Source organism: Cricetulus griseus, chromosome 2 (genome assembly GCF_003668045.3).
Source record: "Cricetulus griseus strain 17A/GY chromosome 2, alternate assembly CriGri-PICRH-1.0, whole genome shotgun sequence".
Lineage (NCBI taxonomy): Eukaryota > Metazoa > Chordata > Mammalia > Rodentia > Cricetidae > Cricetulus > Cricetulus griseus.
Genome location: NC_048595.1, coordinates 292,302,128 through 292,322,930, shown reverse-complemented (window position 1 = coordinate 292,322,930; position 20,803 = coordinate 292,302,128). Strand labels below are relative to the sequence as shown.

Below are 20,803 nucleotides of genomic sequence, written 5' to 3'. Positions count from 1 at the left end.
TCAGTAAACATAATGAAGACACTGTTTCTTGAGTATAATGGGCATCTGAACAATTGTCTGCCCCTGCCCTCTGGCCAGGCCTGGGAGCTATGCAGGCCACATTCCCGATTCCCCTGACTGTGAGGAACCCCCATGGCTGACACTGGACATCCCTTCAGCAGAAGCTGGCCTGGGTTTCTGCACACCTTGTCTGCACGACATTGTTTGAGGGCTGTTGTGCTTGCCAGGTTATCTCCTGGACTCTCAGGCTCATGTTAATCCTATGCTGTAGGTCAGTGCCTGTCCTCAGGAAACCTTTTACTTCTTTTCTCTCAGCTATCAGGAATTTCAGCATATAAATCTTGTTCATAAATCTTTTTTGGTTCCATTTTTTAATCTCTTTCCCTCCTCTCCACCTCCTCCCTCCTCTTCATTTTCTCCTACTATTTGTTTTTATTTCAAGACAGTTTTACTGTGTATCCCAGACTGGCTTTGAACTCACCATCCTCCTGCCTCAGCCTCCTGAGTGCTGTGGTTGCAGCATGCACCACTGCATTGGGCTTCCAGCTTTCAGTGTCTAAGTCTTCTTGCTAGGGTAGAATCCTATGGCTTTATCCATGTGGACTGTGTCTGCTCATGGTGTTGATCCCAGTAAGCTTCTGACACATGCATACAGATGGCTTTAGAGGTCAGGGGAGGGCATCGCAACCCTGGGACTGGACTTACGACTAACTATGAGCCCCCTGACATGGGTGGTGCTGGGAATCAGACCCAAGTCCTCCAGAAGAGCAGTGAGTGTTCCTAACCACAGAACCATCTCTCCAGTCCTCAAATCATGAGTTTCTATCCACATTTAGGTAGTTACAGGTTTTGTTCTGTGAGATTTTCATGTCTACTTGTAACTGGGATTTTGAGTGAAGACTTTTGTACAGGTTAAAACCTGTGGGGGTTTTTTTGTTTTTGTTTTTTTATTTGTTTGTTCGGTTGGAATCTCGCTTGATTAGTCTATGACTGGTTTCTGTGTTCTTTATGGTGGTTTCCAAGCCACCAAAGCTGGTCTGAGACACTGAGATAGAGCCTCCAGGCCTGCAGAGCCCACAGTGCTTCCTCTCTGGCTCTTCAGAAAGTGCCAGGAAATCCTGTAAAATGGGTATTTTCACAGCAAACAACATGCAGTACAGTATGTTCTGACGGGATAGAATGTTCCAGAACACAGCATGACTGAAGCACATTTTGTCTTCTATCCTCGATAGCTTCGCCTGGGCTCTCCTAACATCCGTGCTAGTGAGTGCATGGCTGAACACGCCCCTCCCCTTCACATTCTACACCAGGTCTGGGTCTCCTGCCTACACCAAGGACTATCCTGTATGAAGTGAGACTATTTTGGCAGCGAGTGGGAACTTGACTCAATGCAGTGGCTTGAAAATATGCCATCGCTAATTCTGTTTCCATTGTTTTCCAGGAGAAAATGAATTCCACGGAGACCTACTTCTCAACTGAAGATTACTCGGACTCCAACTTCTATTCTGTACCTACAGACGACTTGCCGTGCTCCTTGGAAGAGGTCAGGGAGTTCACCAGGGTATTTGTGCCAGTTGCCTACTCCTTAATATGTGTCTTTGGCCTCCTGGGCAATGTTATGGTGGTGATGACCTTTGCCTTCTACAAGAAGGCAAGGTCTATGACTGATGTTTACCTATTGAACATGGCCATTACAGACATACTTTTTGTCCTCACTCTGCCGTTCTGGGCAGTGACTCATGCCACCGGGACATGGGTTTTCAGCAACTCACTGTGTAAACTGATGAAAGGCATCTATGCAGTCAACTTTAACTGTGGAATGCTGCTCTTGGCCTGTATCAGCATGGACAGGTACATTGCCATCGTCCAGGCAACCAAATCTTTCCGGGTACGATCCAGAACACTGGGACACAGTAAGATCATCTGTTTGGTGGTGTGGGTCATATCGGTCTTCATCTCAAGTCCCACATTCATCTTCAATAAGAAATACAGTTTCCAGGACAGAGAGGTCTGCGAGCCCCGGTACAAGTCTGTCTCGGAGCCCATCACCTGGAAACTGCTGGGGCTAGGGCTAGAGCTGCTTTTTGGCTTCTTCATCCCTCTGTTGTTCATGGTGTTCTGCTACCTGTTCATCGTCAAGACATTGGTGCAGGCCCAGAATTCTAAAAGGCACAGAGCCATCCGTGTTGTGATCGCTGTGGTTCTTGTGTTCCTGGCTTGTCAGATCCCTCACAACGTGGTCCTTCTCATAACTGCGGTGAACACAGGCAACATGAACCGCACCTGCCGCGGTGAGATACGCCTCGCCTACGCCAGGAATGTTGCTGAGGTCCTGGCTTTCCTGCACTGCTGCCTCAACCCCGTGTTGTACGCATTTATTGGACAGAAATTTAGAAACTACTTCATGAAGATCATGAAGGATGTGTGGTGTTCGAGAAGAAAGAACAAAGTGCCAGGCTTCCTCTGTGCTCGGATGTACTTGGAAAGCTACACTTCCCGGCAGACCAGTGAGATCATGGACAATGACAACGCATCATCCTTCACCATGTAACATGTGGGTATGAAGCCACATGCCCCAAAGCCTTTGTGAAACTTGCTAGTGTGTGTGTGTGTGTGTGTGTGTGTGTGTGTGTGTGTGTGTGTGTGAGAGAGAGAGAGAGAGAGAGAGAGAGAGAGAGAGAGAGAGAGAGAGAGAGAGAGAGAGAGAGAGAAGCCATGCCCAAATAACTATGGAAATTAAGAAGTCTTCCTGCAGGATCAGAACCAATGGGCAGCAGGTGGGCACCAATAGCCAAACTCTCCCCCCCACACCCGCCCCTGTGTCGTTGACAAGAAACCTTGGTGGCCCCTGTCTTCTGAGGTTGATGTTCCACAAAACAAGCTGTGGAGAATGCTGGATTAGAGGGAAGCATTTATGAACATAATCATATTCAGGAACATTCATGAAGGGGTCACAGACCCAGTCACAGCACAAAACAAGGACACAGCTTGGGGAAAAGCAACAGAAGCCTTCCTAAGAAGCTGGGCGTTGGTGGCACTCGGGAGGCAGAGGCAGGAGGATCTCTGTGAGTTCGAGGCCAGCCTGGTCTCCAGAGCGAGTGCCATGAAAGGCTCCAAAGCTACACAGAGAAACCCTGTCTCGAAAAAAAAAAAAAAAAAAAAAAAGTGAGAAAACAGAAGCCTTCCTGTGACTCATGTGAAGCTAACAAGATGTTTATTATCCCTGATGGCAAGTCACAAAGATCCTGTGCCTGGTTCCCTTTTATCATCTCACCAAGTGCTACACAGTGGAGGGTGAAGGCAAGGGCAAGCATCCACAAACTGGAACAGCAACCCAGGAGGCACAGGTGCCTGGGCTTGCTTCCATTTCAGGAAGTGGCTTCCTGTGGTTCCCCTCCCTTCTGAGGTGAGTGGAGCCTGAGGTGGCAAGCAGGGATCCTGTTCCAGGCTGGGCTATGGGTTCAGCAGTTTCTAGCATAGCTTAGCGTTCATCCCATGGGTGGTAAACATGACTTGTCTGTAGCTGAAATTGCTTTTCTTCCAGTTTTGAAATGGAGCTGAAGATTCCAGTCACCAAAACTTCAGGTTAGCCCCTGAACTGTGGAAAGCATGGTGGCCTCTGAGACCAAGTAGATTTGTTGTTTGTTTAAATTGGGATTGAGCCGAAGGTCTCATGTGAGGCTCTGCAAGTGTGCTACAACTGTGCTGTATCCCAAGACTTCTGCACCTTTTATTTCGAGACAGAGTCTCATTAAGATGTCCATGCAGGTCTTGAATTTGGAAATGCTCCTGCCTCCACTCTACAAATAGCTAGGATTACAGGCCTGTGCCACTGCGCCTGGCTCTGAGACTGTTCTTAAGGCAGCTTTACCCAAAGTCACGGTTAGCAGTAGAATCAGGTTTTGAAGTCTCTTCAGCCTCATCAGAAGCCCATGGGACTCTAGTCCTTGATGCATTGCATAAGCAGATGGTGAACATGAATTGGGAATTCAGAAACACAAGCCTCCTTCCAAAAGTTGCTGATTGGGATGTCAAAATACTGACATGTTCGATCTGATGCATGGTTTGTAAGTTCAATGGTTAGTGAGCTATAGCAATACCTTTCTGTAGTGTGTGTGTGTGTGTGTGTGTGTGTGTGTGTGTGTGTGTGTGTGTGTACTTGAGCGTGGAGGACTACTTCAGGTGTATTCCTCAGGTATTGTCTTTTTCCTTGTTTAAGATTGTCTCTTGGTGCCTCACAGCTCAGTAAGTAGGCTAGACTGGCAGGCCAGGGGAGCCACGGACCTGCCCACCTCTGCTCCCAGCATGAACCACCACAGCTTTTTTTTTTTCTTACATAGGTTCTGGACATTGAACTGGTCTTTGTGCCTACAATGCCCATGTTTTACTGTCTGAAGCATCTCCCCACCCAGCGTTTGGAACTCCCTTGGCTTACTCTCATTGTTTCACACATTGAAATACAAACTTACTCACAAGCTTTAATAATTCTGGGTCTTTTTGTTTGCTTTAAGAAACATTAACATAGAAAGTGGGCCCAGGCTTTGTTGTCGCACACCTTTAACTCCAGCACTCAGGAGACAGAGGCAGGCAGATCTCTGTAAGTTTGAAGCCACCCTGGTCTACAGAGTGAGTGTCAGGACAGGCTCCAAAGCTACACAGAGAAACCCTGTGCAGACTGTGCACCTGCTTTCACAGAGCCCTGGTTTAATTTCTGTTGCTGCGATAAAATACTCATCCTGACCAAAAGCAACTTTGGGAAGCACAGGTCTGTTTCAGTTTGCAGTTCCAGGTCCAAGCCCATTGTTGTAGGGAAGTCAATGAAGTAAAGCCATGGTCACAGTCAATGGCAGAGAAAGAAGGAATGCATGGACCCCTGTTGACTTACTACTCCAATGTCCAGCTAGCTTTCTTAGTTCCAGCCACCTGTGAGCCCGAGCAGGAGGATCACCTGAGCCCAGTAGTTCAAAGCCAGCCTGAGCAGCATAGTGAGACTATCTCAAAATGTGACATCAAAAATAAATAAAACTGAAACATACTCATTGCTCTTCTGCACGGATCCTGTCCTTCAGCCTTCATAGGCTGTGATGTGGTCAAGGACACACAGTTGAGTGTCCCCGTGAAGGCAGCATAGACCCACTGCCACAGAGGCTCAAACAGAGCCACATCACCTAGGGGTTGGTGCTATGCTGTAGGAACCCCTTGCTTCACAAACCAGCATCCTAACTCTCTGTCTTCTCCCTTCTCATGTTGCAGGGCTGGGTATCAAAGTCCAGGCCATGTGTGCATAGGGCACACATTCTGTCCCCCTCCCCCGCCCAGCTGCATCCCCGTCATTGACTCCCATGGGAGGGAGGGACTACCCACACTCAGTCTCTGGCTGAATCTTCAACTTGTTCTTCCTGAGTGAGCCATCAAAGAGTCTGTCTGTAAAGTCACACCAAGAGTTTCAGCCCTGTCTGTGGCATGAGAATTTCTGCACTGAGTTTCTCACTTCCAGTTTCTCATTCCCCTCACAAGCAGCCATTCCCACAGGCTTGCTGCCCCTTATCCCTCCATCTGCTGCTAAGGTGGCCCCTTCCTCCTGACAACCCTTGATGCTTTCATGCCATGGGACTAGGGTTGCTAATTGACAGCAGATCCCTAGGGTTTTCCTGCAGACCAGGACCAACGCCACTGTGGACTGCCAGCTCTCACCCTCTGCCAATGGCCACAATGTACTGTGTACTGCCATGAGTGTACTCTGTTCTGTGTACTGCCATGAGTGAGGGGCAGGGTGGCTGTGGGACAGTACAAACTGCCTGAGAGAGAGCTGGCAGATCGTGGAGGAGGGGCCACGTTAGCAGCAGATGGAAAGAGATGAGGGACAGCAAGCCTGTGGGAATGGCTGCTTGTGAGGAGAATGAGAAATTGAAAGAGAGAAACTAGGGACTCCAAGCAAGCACAGAAATTCTCATGACACAGAAAGATGGCCTGGTGAGCCTTCAAGCAGGGAAAGAGAGCATCAGAGGCTTTGAACAGTAGCTTAAGTTCTGCCTCTCCTGTTAGCTCACACTCTTTAGCTCAGGCTACACAACCTCTACAGTCCCCGGTAAGGCAACCAGGGACTGCTGTGACCTTGCTCTACATGCCATCAAATTCTCTCTTTCCTTTTTGGCAATAGACCTGCCTCCCTCCCAACTGCCCAGACACAAGTAATCTGGAGTGGCATCTAATCCCTGCCAGTGGCTCCCTGACGCCTAGCATGTAGCTTTGTCCTGTGGTATAGAATGTGCCTCTGCAACCAAACAAACTATGTAAAAGCAAGCAACCCTCTCTGTTCACTAGTGCCGAAGGGCTTTCCAAACCCCTTTAGGACCCAATGACACTGTCTATCATATGACCCAGCAACTCTCCAAATATCCCGGAACTAAAGGGATTTGAAGGTTTTTTCCCTGCAGGACTTCCTTCATGCTGGGCATAGTGTCTGTTTCTCTGACTTCACAGCCTCTTATGGCTGCCTATAGCCATGAGCCTAAAACTCCCTTAATAAAGTTTCTGAAAGGCAATTCATCTGTTTCCTTTTCCATGAACTTGTTTATTGTTCATAACACCTGGTTCATAACATCAGGTTTGCAAAATGACTCAGACATGTGATCACAACCACACTAACAGCACATGAAATGGTGGAGAGACAGCTCCCAAGTGACTGCTGGGGCAGGGTTTCCAAGAGGATGATAGGAAATGCTGCAGAGGTCCACTGGGACCTGGATCCAGGACAAGGAACAGCTTGGAGATTTGAGCTGCTCTTGGGGTCTTCATGCAGCTGCCTCATGAATGCAAATGAGTACACACTCCTTAAAATCCCCTGAACCACAGGTGAAGCAGCTGGAGACTATCCATTGAGCATGTGCTTTATCACCTCCCATGTGTCCCCACTCTGCCTCCAGACAGAGCCACTGTGCAGCCCAAGGCCTGAGAATGCATTCCCTCTCCCTGTTTTAGCAAAGCAGGACTGCTCAGTCAGGGTCATACTTGATCCCTTCGGCTTCCACAGTCCATACAAAAAAACCAAAGGCCACACCCACAACTGTCTGTGCAGTCCAAATAATGAGCTACCATAGCATGCTTTGTTCTGAATGGGTGTGTTCTGAATGGGTGAATACACACACACACACACACACACACACACACACACACGTGTGCATGCTATTTATCATACATAATTGTTACTATATATGTGTATATATATACATATATATATATATAGAGAGAGAGAGAGAGCAAAAAAAAGTAAAAGAATAAGCAGCCAATTGAAAAAAGCAACAAATAGAAAACCATCATCAAACTGGGTGCTAATACTACCCAGCAGAATTAACTGGAGTACAGAAACTGAGGGAGAAAACAAAGATGACCTCATCAAATCAGAAACTTACAGGCCACCAGCAGAAATCAACTGAGGAAGCTGAGTGGCTACTGCTCCCACTTGAGGGCTACCTCTCCATGGATGAGCATCTGGCTTCTTGTTCGCTCTCCACGCATTTTTATACCATGGTAAACCTTGCCGAAAATGATCTACCTTTTATCTATTCTTACAGACTCAAGACTTTCTTTTTCTTTTTCCTTCCTTCCTTCCTTCCTTCCTTCCTTCCTTCCTCCTACCTTCCTTTCTTCTTCCTTCTTTCCTTCCTTCCTTTGTGAAAAAACAAAGAATGTCTGAGCCAGAGGGGAGGAAGAGCTAGCTAAGGAATGCTAGCTTTTGAGATGATAGTCATTCCAATCAGGAGCTGAGTACCTGAACCTGTACAAGACTAGGTCTTTCAACAGCCAACCATGGGTGGTTGAGGCAGAGTTTCTCTGTGTAGCTTTGGAGCCTGTCCTGGCACTCACTCTGTAGACCAGGGTGGCCTCAAATTCACAGAGATTTCTTGCCTCTGCCTCCCGAGTGCAGGGATTAAAGGTGTGTGCCACCAACACCTAGCAGAGTCTTATTATTTCTTATGAATGCCTGGCCTTAGCTTGGCTTGTTTCTTGCCAGACTTTCTCAACTTAAATTATCCCATCTACTTTTGCCTCTGGGGCTTTACCCTTCTCTATTTCTGTATATTTTTTTCTTTCCTTCTTGTTCCGTGGCTGCCTGTGTGGATTGGTAGCTAGCCCCTTCTTTTCTGAATCCTTTGTCTTTCCTTGATTTCTCCTTCTATGTAGTCTGACTGCCAGCCCTGCTTATGTTTTCTCCTGCCTTGCTATTGGCCATTCAGCTCTTTATTAGACCAATCAGGTGTTTCAGATTGGCAAAGACTGGCAAAAAACACAGCTTCAGAGAGTTAAACAAATGCAACCTAAAGGAATGCAACACACATTTGCATCATTAAGCAAATGTTCTACAGCATAATCCAATGTAACACATCTTAAAATAATATTCTACAACAGCTATCAACTCCACCATGTACCTTCCTTCCTCCTCCTCCTCTCCTCCCCACCCCCTCTCATTACTTCATTATTTCAGTAGGATGAAGCTAGGGTTGGAAACTTCCTGGCTGTGGGAATGGCAATTGGAACTCAGTCTGGATGCTGCAGCCTGCAGGTGAAGAGAAAAACGTAAGATGCCCTAGAACCAGGTTCTTGTATCTTGTATCTGGTCTGTAGCTATAGCTACATAGCTTGCTCTATGTGGGGCTTTGATGTTCCCGGAGGATGAAGTGCATTTCTTGCACCTCTTTACCTGGTGCACTTCTTTCTGGAACTTGACCATACCTCACAGCGAGTTCTGTGTGTCTGCAATTTTATAATCTGCCACAAGAGAGCGATAAGTTCACATCCATAGAAGTAGCACTTGCCTCCTTACACCAGCAGGTAATTAGCGCTTTCCTGAGCCTGTTTCCTTTGAAAGCTCTCTCAGAAGGGCACCGCACCAGACAGAGCTCCCAGGGGACAGTGCAGGCCAGGCCAGCCTTTGTTTCTGGTTCCTTCTACTGCCTGAATAGGCAACTGCTGGCCCTGAGTTCTGAGCAGAACACCGAGTCTGTGCTCCGATGGCCCATGCTGGGAGAAGCTGAGGATCATAAATCCACCCTAGACCTGCACAGGTGAAGGTGTTGAGATGATCGGGGTGTGGTTGGTTTCATAGGAACCCAGGGTGTGAACTGGTTGTTCTTCATGTAGAAGGTTTAGATACTCCTTTTTTTTCCGTTTTCGAGACAGGGTTTCTCTGTGTAGCTTTGGAGCCTATCCTGGCACTCGCTCTGGAGACCAGGCTGGCCTCGAACTCACAGAGATCTGCCTGCCTCTGCCTCCCGAGTGCTGGGATTAAAGGCGTGTGCCACCAACGCCCAGCTTAGATGCCTCCTTTAAAACACCTGCTTCGTAAGTACCTTAAGGAGGGCTGAGAGGGGGGTTGTTTCATTTAGTTTTGTTTCTTGTTTTATGTGTGTGTGTTTGTAGGATAGATAGATAGATAGATAGATAGATAGATAGATAGATAGATTGATAGATTTATTATGTATAGTGTTCCTCCTGCATATATGCCTGCAGGCCAGAAGAGGGCACCAGATCTCATTATACATGGTTGTGAGCCACCCTGTGGCTGCAGAGAATTGAACTCATGACCTGTGGAAGAACAGTCAGTGCTCTTAACCTCTGACCTATCTCTCCAACCCTGTTTCTTGTTTTTTGTTTGTTTGTTTGTTTTATTCATTTTGCATAGCAACCACAGTTTCCCTCTCTCCCCTGCTCCTACTCCTCCCTGTCCTTACCTTGTTTTGTTTCTTGTTTTTTGTTGTTAAAAAAAAAAGTGTGTGTGTGTGTGTGTGTGTGTGTGTGTGTGTGTGTGTGTGTGTGTGTAGGCATGCACATGCCACAGCACACATGCAAGGCCAGCCAGTTCTCCCTCTTCAGCCTTGTTTTTGAGGCAGGGTCTGTCTTGGTTCTGCTGCTGTTCAGCTTGTGTGATTCTTGATGATTCTCCTGCCTCCACCTCACACCTTGGGAGGCATGCTAGGATTTCAGAGGGGGGCTACCACATATAGGATGTGATCCAAGGTCACACCCGGATCATCCAGTTGCTTGCAAGTGCCTTTACTGCAGAGCCATCTCCCTGGCTTCTGTATCCCTGCCCCCACCTCTCCCAAGGACTGATCATTTGTTTGTTTGTTTGTTTGTTTGGGTTTTTTGTTTGTTTGTTTGTTTTTGAGACAGGGTTTCTTTGTTGAGTGAGGGCTGTCCTGGAACTCACTCTGTAGACCAGGCTGTTGTGGAACTCAGAGACCTGCCTGCCTCTGCCTCCTGAGTGCTGGATTAGAGACATTGAATGGACCAGCCCCCACCCAAAAAAAATCCAAGGTAACCCCCACCCCCACCACCACCACCACCACCACCACCCCCGCCGCTTTAGCAGTGACAAGTAGGCTTCTGGCTCAGCACATGTCTGACCTTGCTGGACCTGCTCTAGTCACTGGGAGGTCAGATACCTTCCATGTGTCAAAGAACCCATCAGAAGTTTGTTGGCCAGATTCTGGATGTGCTTTTCGGCTCTGGGCATGCTTTACAGTAAAAGTGGAGTAACAGTAATGTGTCAAGCATAACAACCACCCTGGGAGGGCCTATAGGCCATAACAACCAGTTGACCAATCAGCACAGGACAAGCTACCCAAGTCCAGAAGCGCACCAATCCCGAGGTTGTTTCGTGCCCCTATACACTCTCCTTATGCTGCCCAATAAGTTCCCTGCCTCTTGGTTTCTCTGGGTCCTTCTCCCACCATCCACCATGATGAATTGGTGAAGGACCCAAGTTAGCTCATTAAACAACAATAAAATACTCTTTGCTTTTGCATCAGAATGGGTCTCTTGGTGATTTTGGAGTTCAGAATCTGGGCACAACAACATGTGCCACCATCACCTGGCTTTTTGTTACTTTTTTTTCTTTCTTTCTTTTTTTTTTGTTTTTTTTTGTTTGTTTTTTGTTTTTTGTTTTTCGAGACAGGGTTTTTCTGTGGCTTTGGAGGCTGTCCTGGCACTAGCTCTTGTAGACCAGGCTGGTCTTGAGCTCACAGAGATCCACCTGCCTCTGCCTCTGGAGTGAGGGGATTTAAAGGCATGTGCCACCACCTCTGGTAATTTTTTTGTTACTCTTAAATCCTATCTTAAACTGGACTAAGAAGTATACGACACTTAGCTATCTGCTCCAGTCATTTTCTTTGATTTCCCTCATTCTCTTGGCCAAAAGTTTGGCACATTCCACAGCCTCTTAGTGCATTGTTTCCTCAGAACCAAATATTGGCATTGGTGCCACAGGACATGTGGACAAATTAGATGCTGAACCTTGGGCGCATTGGTCCTGGGCTTCTCACCTTCTTGGTTTAAGGACTTTCTGACAACATATTGGTAGAAACCATCTTGTTTAGAGGGATTGAAAAGCTTTTGGATTTTGCTAGCCTTTTTGGTCCTCAACCACAAAGACACAGTAGTATCTACCAGTCCAGGGGTATCCTTATTTCCTTAAAAAAAAAAATCAAGAACACTCAGATTGGCATCCACAATGCATCCGTGGAACAGATCTGTCCTTCCTCTTCCCAGTTCTCCTTTACTCAATAGCAGGCACGCTCTACTGTAGATCAAGACACCTTACTTCACAGGAAAACCCTGTCTTGAGGTGTCCTGATAGGTCCTTACCTGGGTCCCTCCACCCTACCACCCTGGAACATGTGCTGTCAGCAACCACACCTGGCTGGTCAATCCAAATTTATTCCATACTCAACTCAGCGCTCCACTGGAACAGCCCTGCCCACCCCTCTGTGCTGTGTGGAAATGATCAGCAGCTCTCATCCTTCAGGAGGAAGCCCAGGCTGCTGGTCTGGGGCACCCATGACCTGGGCCAGTTACCTGCTAAGACACTCCAATGTGAATCCATGCTTTCCTGCTCCTGTATGGCAGTCCACATGGTGCCATTCGTGAAAGGTTCAGCCATTATGCTGACCTGCCCCTGTTACCTGGCAGAATCCACTCAGGTCAGCCCAGGGTTCCATGGGAACTAAGTCTGCATGCAGGTGTAGAGGACCCCTTTAAAAGACAGACCCCTACCCACCTTACGGTCTCTTCTCTCTGCTTCTTCTCTCTCTCCTCTTTACTTCTCTCTCTCTGCCTCTTCTTCATTCTCTCTGCCTCTTCTCCTCTCTATTTCTCTCTCACTCGCTCTCTGTGATACAATAAACTGTTGAATAGTCTCATGTCTCATCTTGCACCCCTTCTTTATTTCTAATTTAACCAAAGAATAACATTTTGACGCCCAACATGATTTTAGACTCTCTGTAACCTCTCTTGCTGCTCATGCCTGCCAAGCATAGGCTTTCTCTGCAACCTCTCCTGCCAGGGGCGCGGGAAATTTCAGGGATCCTAGAATTTGAACTCATGACCCGCTTTCCATCTCTCATTCATCCGAATTTTCAATAACGACCCAGGAGCCAGATGCTGTGGTCAAAGCCTCCTGGCTCAGAGAGGCAGAGAGAGCAACCAGCTGAGTTTCTTCCTCAGCTGATGTCCCACAAGCCTCCTCCCAGTCTCAAACAGCCTCTTGAAACTAGATGTCCCTTCCTTCTACTCCCTGTGTGTATGTCTCTCTCTGTCCTCCTGACTTCCTCTTACTCTCTATGTTTTGTTTTTTTTTTTTTTTTCTTGTTCACTTGTCAACTGGTTGCTTCCTCCACCTCTTGACCTAAGGTTGACTTTATTTAATCCTATTTGCAATATTCAAGCAGAAAGCTCTCGATTAAAGGTTTGAGCTAGGACTGAGCCACAGCACAACTGGAAAGCTCTTGGATTAAAGGTGCAAAAGCCGCTGGGTGGTGGTGGCGCATGCCTTTAGTCCCAGCACTCAGGAGGCAGAGGCAGGTGGAGCTCTGTGAGTTCGAGACCAGTCTGGTCTACAAGAGCTAGTTCCAGAACAGCCTCCAAAGCCACGGAGAAACCCTGCTTCAAAAAACAAAACAAAACAAAAAACAAACAACAACAACAAAAAGGTGCAAAAGCCACTAAGTGTGTCTTGCAGCCTCTGGACATCCTCATATTGTCCCATTCCTCCTCTTCCACTTACTTCCACACTAATGACAGCAGCAAAACAGGGGTTCCTAGCCTAGCACAGCCCATCCTCACAAACTTCCAAGTGCACACCCTTCCCAGCAGGAGCCACAGGCTCTGTTGATTTTCTAATTTAGTCATGTGAAAATTGTGCCCCAAGGGAAAAGCTGGTGATGGTCAGCACATGCTAGAAGACTCGGGGGGGGGGGGGTGAGAGGGAAGGAGAGTGCTGATGACAAGACACAGAAGGAAAAGCTAATAAACTACTATTGATGTTACTGTGTCCCTGGATCCTTCCAAATTGTCTCCTATTGAAGTTCTGACCCCAGGACCTAAGAGTGTGACTGTTTTTGGAGATGGGGTCTTCATGGGGGCCATCAAGCCAAGGAGAGGTCATTTGGGGGTGGCCCTAAACAGGCATAGCCAGGGTCCTTATTTAAAGGGGAGGCTTGGGGCTCTGGGGAGATGACTCGGTGGGTGAGAGCATTGCTGACCATAGTAAGAATGGAGATGGTTCCCAGCACACATGTATGTACCAAGTCAGGTATTGGTGTTGTGCCCAAATTCTGAACCCCCAAATCACCAAGAGACCCATTCCAATGCAAAAGCAAAGAGTCTTTTGTTATTAAGGAGTTAACTGCCTTAACTCGGGCATTCACCATGGTGGGTGGAATGGAGGGGGACCCACGAGGATGGGGGGATAGGGGACGACAGGGGATGGGGATTGCTGCACTTCCGGGATTGGTTGACCTGCCCTATGTTGATTGGTCAACTGGTTGTTATGGTCTATAGTTCCTCTCAGGGCGGTTGCTATGCTCTGCATGTCACTGTTGCCCCACTTTTACCTTCAAGTACATCCAGAGCCCACCAGCTAACTTCTGATTGGTTCTTTGCCACGTCGTCAGACAAGGTCAGGAAGCTCAGCACTTTTTCTGAGTCAGGGGCTTTTCTGTCTTGCTGGGGCTTTTCTGCAGCCTGTCATGGCTGACAAGGCAGGGGGCTGGGTGAAGGTCTGGTCCCTTCAGTTGGGCGCACATTTGTAACCCCAGCTCTGCAGGGGAGCAGAGCCAGGAGAATTACTGGGGCTTGCTAGTCAAGCCTAACTGAGCGTGACATGAGAACCTTGCCTGTGTTCAGAGAGAGACCCTACCTCCTGCCTGGGAGTAAGCGGGGTGATAGAGGAGGCTGCTCTGCGCCCTCTTCTGGCTTCCACACATGTGCATAGGCACCCACAGCTGCACATGCACACATACAGATAAATATTTAAACCATTTCACAGGAAGTTTGGACACAGAGAGAGCTATGAAGAAAGAGATGCTGTGTAGAGTTGCAAAGACAAGACACCATTTGGAAGCTATAAAAAGGGACCTTTGGGGAACCAACTGTGCTGCTGTTTATGGTTTGAATCTGAAATGTTTCACAGTTTCCTGTTTTGTTCCCATTTGGCAGCGCTATTTTGGGGGGCCTGGAAGCCTTTAGGAGGTGGGACCTGCCTGGCTAAAGTAGGTCAGGAAAGGCAGGTCTTTGAAAGCTACACCTAGCCCTGGATGTGATCTGTCTTGCTGTTTCCTGTTCTACTGTGATGTGAGCCAACCCACTCTGCGCTCTTGTGTCTGTGGATGAGCCCGTTTGCTTTGCCTTCCCACCGTGACAGGCTGAACCATGAGATAAGAGCTCTTTCTCCTTTGTAGAAAAGAAACTACTACTCCCACTGACACCTTGATCATGGACATCCAGCCCCCACAGCTTCGAGAGCTGTGTCTGTTTAAGCCCTTCACTGGTGGGAGTTTGTTGTAGCAGTCCTAGGAAGTGCAAACAGCCACCACAGATAGTCTTTATCCCCCAAGTAGAGCGAGCCTGCTGGTATTTCCACCTGATCTAGTGTCCCATGTCCCTTTTATCGGCTCTCACTTAACTTGTTTGAAATTGTGTTGGCTCTCTGTTACTGAGACAAAGCAACAGAGATCATTATGTTAAAAACAAGAAAGGTTCAGTGGTAGAGGATTCGATCTCTGATGGGTCCCATTGCTCTAAGCTTGTAGTAGCATAGCACCCAAGAGTGGGTTCATGTGGCACGGGAAGTCATGATGGCTAGACCATGAGGGAAAGAAGGGCTGCCAGTCTCTTAACTGTCTTTCAGGGCACGCCTCCAATAACCTCCCCACCCCCACACAATCCCTTAAAGCTACAAGATATGGACTAAAGGCCTTTAGCTTATCAGCCCTTGGGGAAACTCCAGATCCAAAGAACAGAGAAACTTCCCTCCTGATTCCCCATGTTCCACCCCTGCTCACCCATGCCCTGGGCAGTTACCTGTACAAGGAGTTTCACATGCCACTGAGGCAGTCAAGGGAGGGGCCTCTACCCATCCCCACTGTGCAGAGTGGAGAGCCCAGGGTGTAGCTCTGCCCCTGCAGATGCTCACTGTTTAGAGCTGGCCCCTATCAGTCTTGCTAGCCACAGAGCACCCTCACCTCCTCGAGGTCTCAAGCAAAATAGAGTGGGCAGCTTCCCTGGGTACAGGTTATTTCTCACATCAGGTAGCTGTGCTTGGGGACTTGCTGGGCACATCCAAATCCAAGTGTGCTTGACCTGTTTTGTAAATTGTCAGGCTGTGTTGGGCCAGGTGACCAGGCTTTTAGGGTCTACCAGGACTTGGGAAAACAAAACAAAAAACCAGAATCTAATTTTCAAAAAGAGAAAGGGAGAGAGTACAGAGGAATCTGCCTAGATTTGTATGAAAATGTCCTTTATGTAATAGCATCATGGACAATGCACATACACCATGAATTCTGGTTTTGTTTTGTTTTGTTTTTCTAGACAGGGTTTCTCTGTAGGTTTGGCGACTGTCCTGTGAAAGGTTCAGGCTTTGATGCTGATCAGCTCTTCCTCTTTAAGAGACAGACCCTGCCCCCTGACAACAGTCAGGGCATGTGCAAGAAAACGTACTATGTCATTACACGTCACCTGTCACCCATGATGACTCTGGGCATGTGTGGAACCACAGTGTGCATGCACAGTCTTCCCTTTAAAAGTCCCAACTTTCCTGCTTCTCTCTCTCTCTCTCTCTCTCTACTTCCTCTCTACTCTCCTTCTCTGTTTCTTCTTGGCTCTCTCTCACCTATGCACTCTCTCTGCCTCTATGGCGACCGGCCATGGCGGTTATCCATTACCCCTGTTCCTCTTCTCTCTTAGTCTCCCTACTCTGCCGGCCCCATATAATAAACTAGTCAATATGTCTCATCCCTCAGCTTTCTCTTTTCCTCTTTTTAAATAAAAAAATAACATCCTGGAACTCTCTTTGAAGACCAGGCTGGCCTTGAACTCACAGAGATCCACATGCATCTGCCTCCCAAGTGCTGGGGTTAAAGGCGTGCACTACCACCCCCAACCCACCCCCGTGTTTTGTTTTTTAAGAAGACAGTTGCTTGCTGAAGGGAGCATGGTGTCTTCTGTAGCCTCAGGGGGTTGATTGTGGCCTTTGGGACCTGGACCCATGGAGATGCTTGTGCCAGGGCCAATGCCAGCTAGTTCTTGCTCACTCTGCATCCCTGCCTGGAGCCTTCCTAGCATCTCACTCCTGATACTGGCATGCCTGGCCCTGTGGCCCATGGCTCTGCCATCTAGGGATGCCTGGCCCCGTGGCCCTAGGGCTCTGCCAGTCGACTTAAAATGACCTTCTCCAGCCTCTGAGCACAGAGTCCCTCAGGGTTTGAGCCTCACCTTCTAGAGGAAGCATGCCAATTGACCTGTCTACCTCCCAGGAATCTCTGTAACGTCATCCCCCTCCTAGCATCGCAGCAGAGCCTGGGACTGGGATGGGTACACCACTTCAGCTTCTGCATTTCTGTTGGGGTGTGATCACTGGAGAACCTATGTCTGTTGCCTGCAGCACCACCTGGCACAAGTCTTTGGTGTCTTATGACACCTGTGGACAGACAAAGAATTAAAGATGAGTGGGATAGATAGATAAAAATAAATTGGACAAGAACCTAAATCATATGTGGGTCTGATCTGAAGTTAATGTGTTAGAGAAAACTCCCTTGCCTTTCTCCTCCTGTCTCACTCCCTATGGAAAACCCAATGCCATGTTGTGGTAGAACATTAAGGTTCATAACTTTTATTTATATTGTATTTGTTTAACTCGGTGAAGCTGTGATTCTTTGCCTGTCTAAAACACCTGAGGGTCTAATAAAGAGCTGAATGGTGAGTATCGAGGCAGGAGCAAGGGCTGGCAGGCAGAGTATAAACAGAAGGAGAAACAAGGAGAAGGAAGAGGAGCAAGAGAACGAAGAGAGGAGGTCATCAGGGGCCAGCCACCCAGCCAGCCACAGAGTAAGAGGAAAGTAAGATATACAGAAGATAAAAGCCCAGAGGGAAAAGGTAGATGGGATAATTTAAGATAAGAAAAGCTGGCTAGCAACAACCCAAGCTAACAAAGAGCATTCATAAGTAATAATAAGACTTTGTGTGTGAATTATTTGGAGTTGGGTGGTCGACCAAAAGAGTAAAAAAGCATTTCACAAAACACCATGTGGAGAGAATATGTGTGTGCTTGGGCAGGCGTTTTGGGCTCAAGCTGTAGCTCTAAGGTTTCTAAGCATGAAATCCTACCTTAGGTGTTTTGGGGTGGGCTGTGACAAGCAGTCACATGGCTTTCTCAGAGCTGTGGTGCCCAGGGGAAAAGAGAAAGGTGTGGGCAGCACAGGTGCACAGCTATCTCCACTCCTTTCTCTGTTGGTGGAATGTTGGAATGCGACTGCTGTCTGTCGGCTTCCCCTTGGACAGCCGATGAGCACACAACAAATATTAGCTTTCCGATAAGCTGCTCTGGTCATCAGGGCTCGTTTCTGCGGTACACGTGGCAGAGTCTCTCTGAGGCTGAGTAAGCAGAGCTCACCCAGTCATTCAGACTCCGATCTATTTTCTGAGTTTGAAGAACAGGCTAACTTGAAGAACAGGCTGCCATGTTCTCGAGTGAGCGGCTCCTTGCCGTGGACACTGCTGCACTCCTCCAGCCTTAGCTTCCAGGCAATGGGTCAGCCGGCCAGGTCAGCCGTCCTCCTCCATCAGAGTTCCGCTGGCAAAGTCAGCTTCCTTGATTTTGTAACCTTTAGAAAACAGCCCCACTTAGGCTGAGTCCTCAGAACCCAAGGTGGCCCTGTGGCTTCCTGCTACAGGCACACGGCGGCGCTGTCTTGCAAATATGAGCAGGAAGAAGAAGACACAATCACCAAGTTAAGGTGTTCCCAGAGAATCCCAGGTGTGGCTGTGCACGCCTATAATCCCTGCACCTGGGAAGAGGAGACAGGAGAGTTTTAACACCCATTTTAAACAGAACAAAAACAGAGAACATGCCAGATGGTGGTGGCACACGCCTTTAATCCCATCACTCAGGAGGCAGAGGCAGGCAGATCTCTGTGAGTTCCAGGACAGCCTCCAAAGCCACAGAGAATCCCTGCCTCGAAAATCGCCCCCCTATACACACACAAAAGAAAGAAAAAACAAAACAAAAAGGAGAACACAAACCGTAAGAATTCAGGCATTATGCTGGCTGGAAGTCAGTCCAGATGCAAAGAAAAACTTCTGCCCTCTTACACTCTCTTTCCCTCTCTCTTTCCTGCTGTTCCCCGGGGGCAGACAGGACTTTTCCTGTCTCCCTCTTCTCTTCTTTGTGTATCTTTACCTCTCCCCACCCCCCACCCCCCACCCCATCCCTTTCTAATAAAACTTCTGGTGCTCTGTCTGCCTGGTGTCTTTGTGTGCCCTGCCTTGGTCACCCCTGCCTGCCATGGAATCCACCAAGGTCCTCCTATTAGGGAGCTCTGCAGATGAGACCAGCATGCTCTGCCTGGTGCACTGCAGGGCACAGGCCGAAGCCTCTGGCTGAAAGACCCCCAGACCCCTAGGGGCCTCAGGATCCCGAGGAGCCCCCAAGACTCAGAAACCAGACCAAGAGGTGCAAAAGCAAGAGGGTTTATTGAACGAATGCGCATTAGGTGTCAGCAATATCGGTAAAGCTGCACACCCCAGCAAGGGTTACAGGCTCCTTATATAAGAAAAAAACGCAGATCAGCATACAGGCAAGGGGCACAAAGTGATTGATTACAAAGTATGATCTCATGTTAGAGTGGTCACCCAGGTGTGAACTGCTTTTCTATAAAGGAAAAACCACAGAACATACCCTGGAAGGTCCTTGATTGTCTGTTGGCCAGCCAGGTGTGACCCAAAAAGGGTTGTCTTGGCAATTGCCCCTGTCTAAACCATAGGATGTGCCCGGGGTTGGGGCCAACTTCCTTGTCCTGGGCCAAGGCCTGTGGGAAACTTTTTCTCTCTGTGAACTAAAATCTTTCAAAACTTTTTCTCTCAGCAAACTAAAATCTTTCATGGCTATGGAGACAGCACCACAGGGGAATGAGCCTAGAGCCTCTTTGCCTTTGGGGTATGGTTAGGTTCCTTTGCATCTGCTTGGAGCATCGTTTAGATGCAAAGATCTCAAACACACCTAGGCTACAGCACTTAAATCAGAAGTGAATTAAGGAAACTCAGGGCTAGCCTTTGTGAACTAAAATCTTTCAAAACCAGCCGGGCGGTGGTGGCGCACGCCTTTAATCCCAGCACTCGGGAGGCAGAGGCAGGTGGATCTCTGTGAGTTCGAGACCAGCCTGGTCTACAAGAGCTAGTTCCAGGACAGCCTCCAAAGCCACAGAGAAACCCTGTCTCGAATAAAAGAGGCAAAAATCTTTCAAAACCTTTTCTCTCAGCAAACTAAAATCTTTCAAAAGCACTGGCTGTTTTTCCAGAGGTCCTGAGTTCAATTTCCAGCAACCACATGGTGGCTCACAACCATCTCTAATGGGATCTGGTGCCCTCTTTGGCCTGCCGGCATACATGCAGGCAGTACACTATATACATACCAAATAAATCTGGACAGGGGTGGTGCACGCCTTTAATCCCAACACTTGGGAGGCAGAGACAGGAGTATTTCTGTGAGTTCAAGGCCAGCCTGGTATCTGGTATATAGAGTGAGATCTAGGGCAGGCTCCATAGCTACTGAGAAATCCTGGGAGGGGGAGATATCAACAACCTAGTCTATCAGCAGTCATTTAATAGTTATTTTCCTTTTAAGACAAGAAGTCAGGATGTAGAATAGGGTTATCTCAGACTACTCTTCTGTGGGCCAACTAACCTCACTATCTTGCCAACTGCCTATTGGGAAATGGCTGAAACCCTCTAATTCTGACCCTCTAAGGGTCCCATAGCATCCTCCATAGAAGTTTGATGTCTTCTAACCTGCTCTGTTGCAGGAGATTCACCTGAAAGGTTCAGGCTTTGACGCTGATCAGCTCTACCTCTTTAAGAGACAGACCCTGCCCCCTGACAACAGTCAGGGCATGTGCAAGAAAATGTGCTATGTCATTACACGTCACCCGCCACGCATGATGACTCTGGGCATGCGTGGAACCTCAGTGTGCATGCACAGTCTTCCCTTTAAAAGTCCCAACTTTCCTGCTTCTCTCTCTCTCTCTACTTCCTCTCTACTCTCCTTCTCTGTTTCTTCTTGGCTCTCTCTCACCTATGCACTCTCTCTGCCTCTATGGCGACCAGTCATGGTGGTCAGCCATTACCCCTGTTCCTCTTCTTAGTCTCCCTACTCTGCCGGGCCCGTATAATAAACTAGTCAATATGTCTAATCCCTCAGCTTTCTCTTTTCCTCTTTTTAAATAAAAACATAACACACCCTGTGCAGTGCTCC

At 48.0% G+C, this 20,803-nt stretch overlaps 1 protein-coding gene across 1 annotated transcript; it reads left to right on the top strand.

The window, feature by feature from the left end:
* The first annotated feature begins 1,438 nt into the window (after positions 1–1,438).
* On the top strand, positions 1,439–2,551 carry Ccr6 (C-C motif chemokine receptor 6). Its single transcript, XM_035439112.1, has one exon. It carries the CDS (start codon positions 1,448–1,450, stop codon positions 2,549–2,551), a length of 1,104 nt encoding a protein of 367 aa, XP_035295003.1. The 5' UTR covers positions 1,439–1,447.
* The last annotated feature ends 18,252 nt before the right edge of the window (positions 2,552–20,803 follow it).

What these genes read in the sequence shown, in the direction of transcription:
- Ccr6 (XM_035439112.1), top strand. Translation starts at nt 1,448, where the DNA reads ATGAATTCCACGGAGACCTACTTCTCAACTGAAGATTACTCGGACTCC.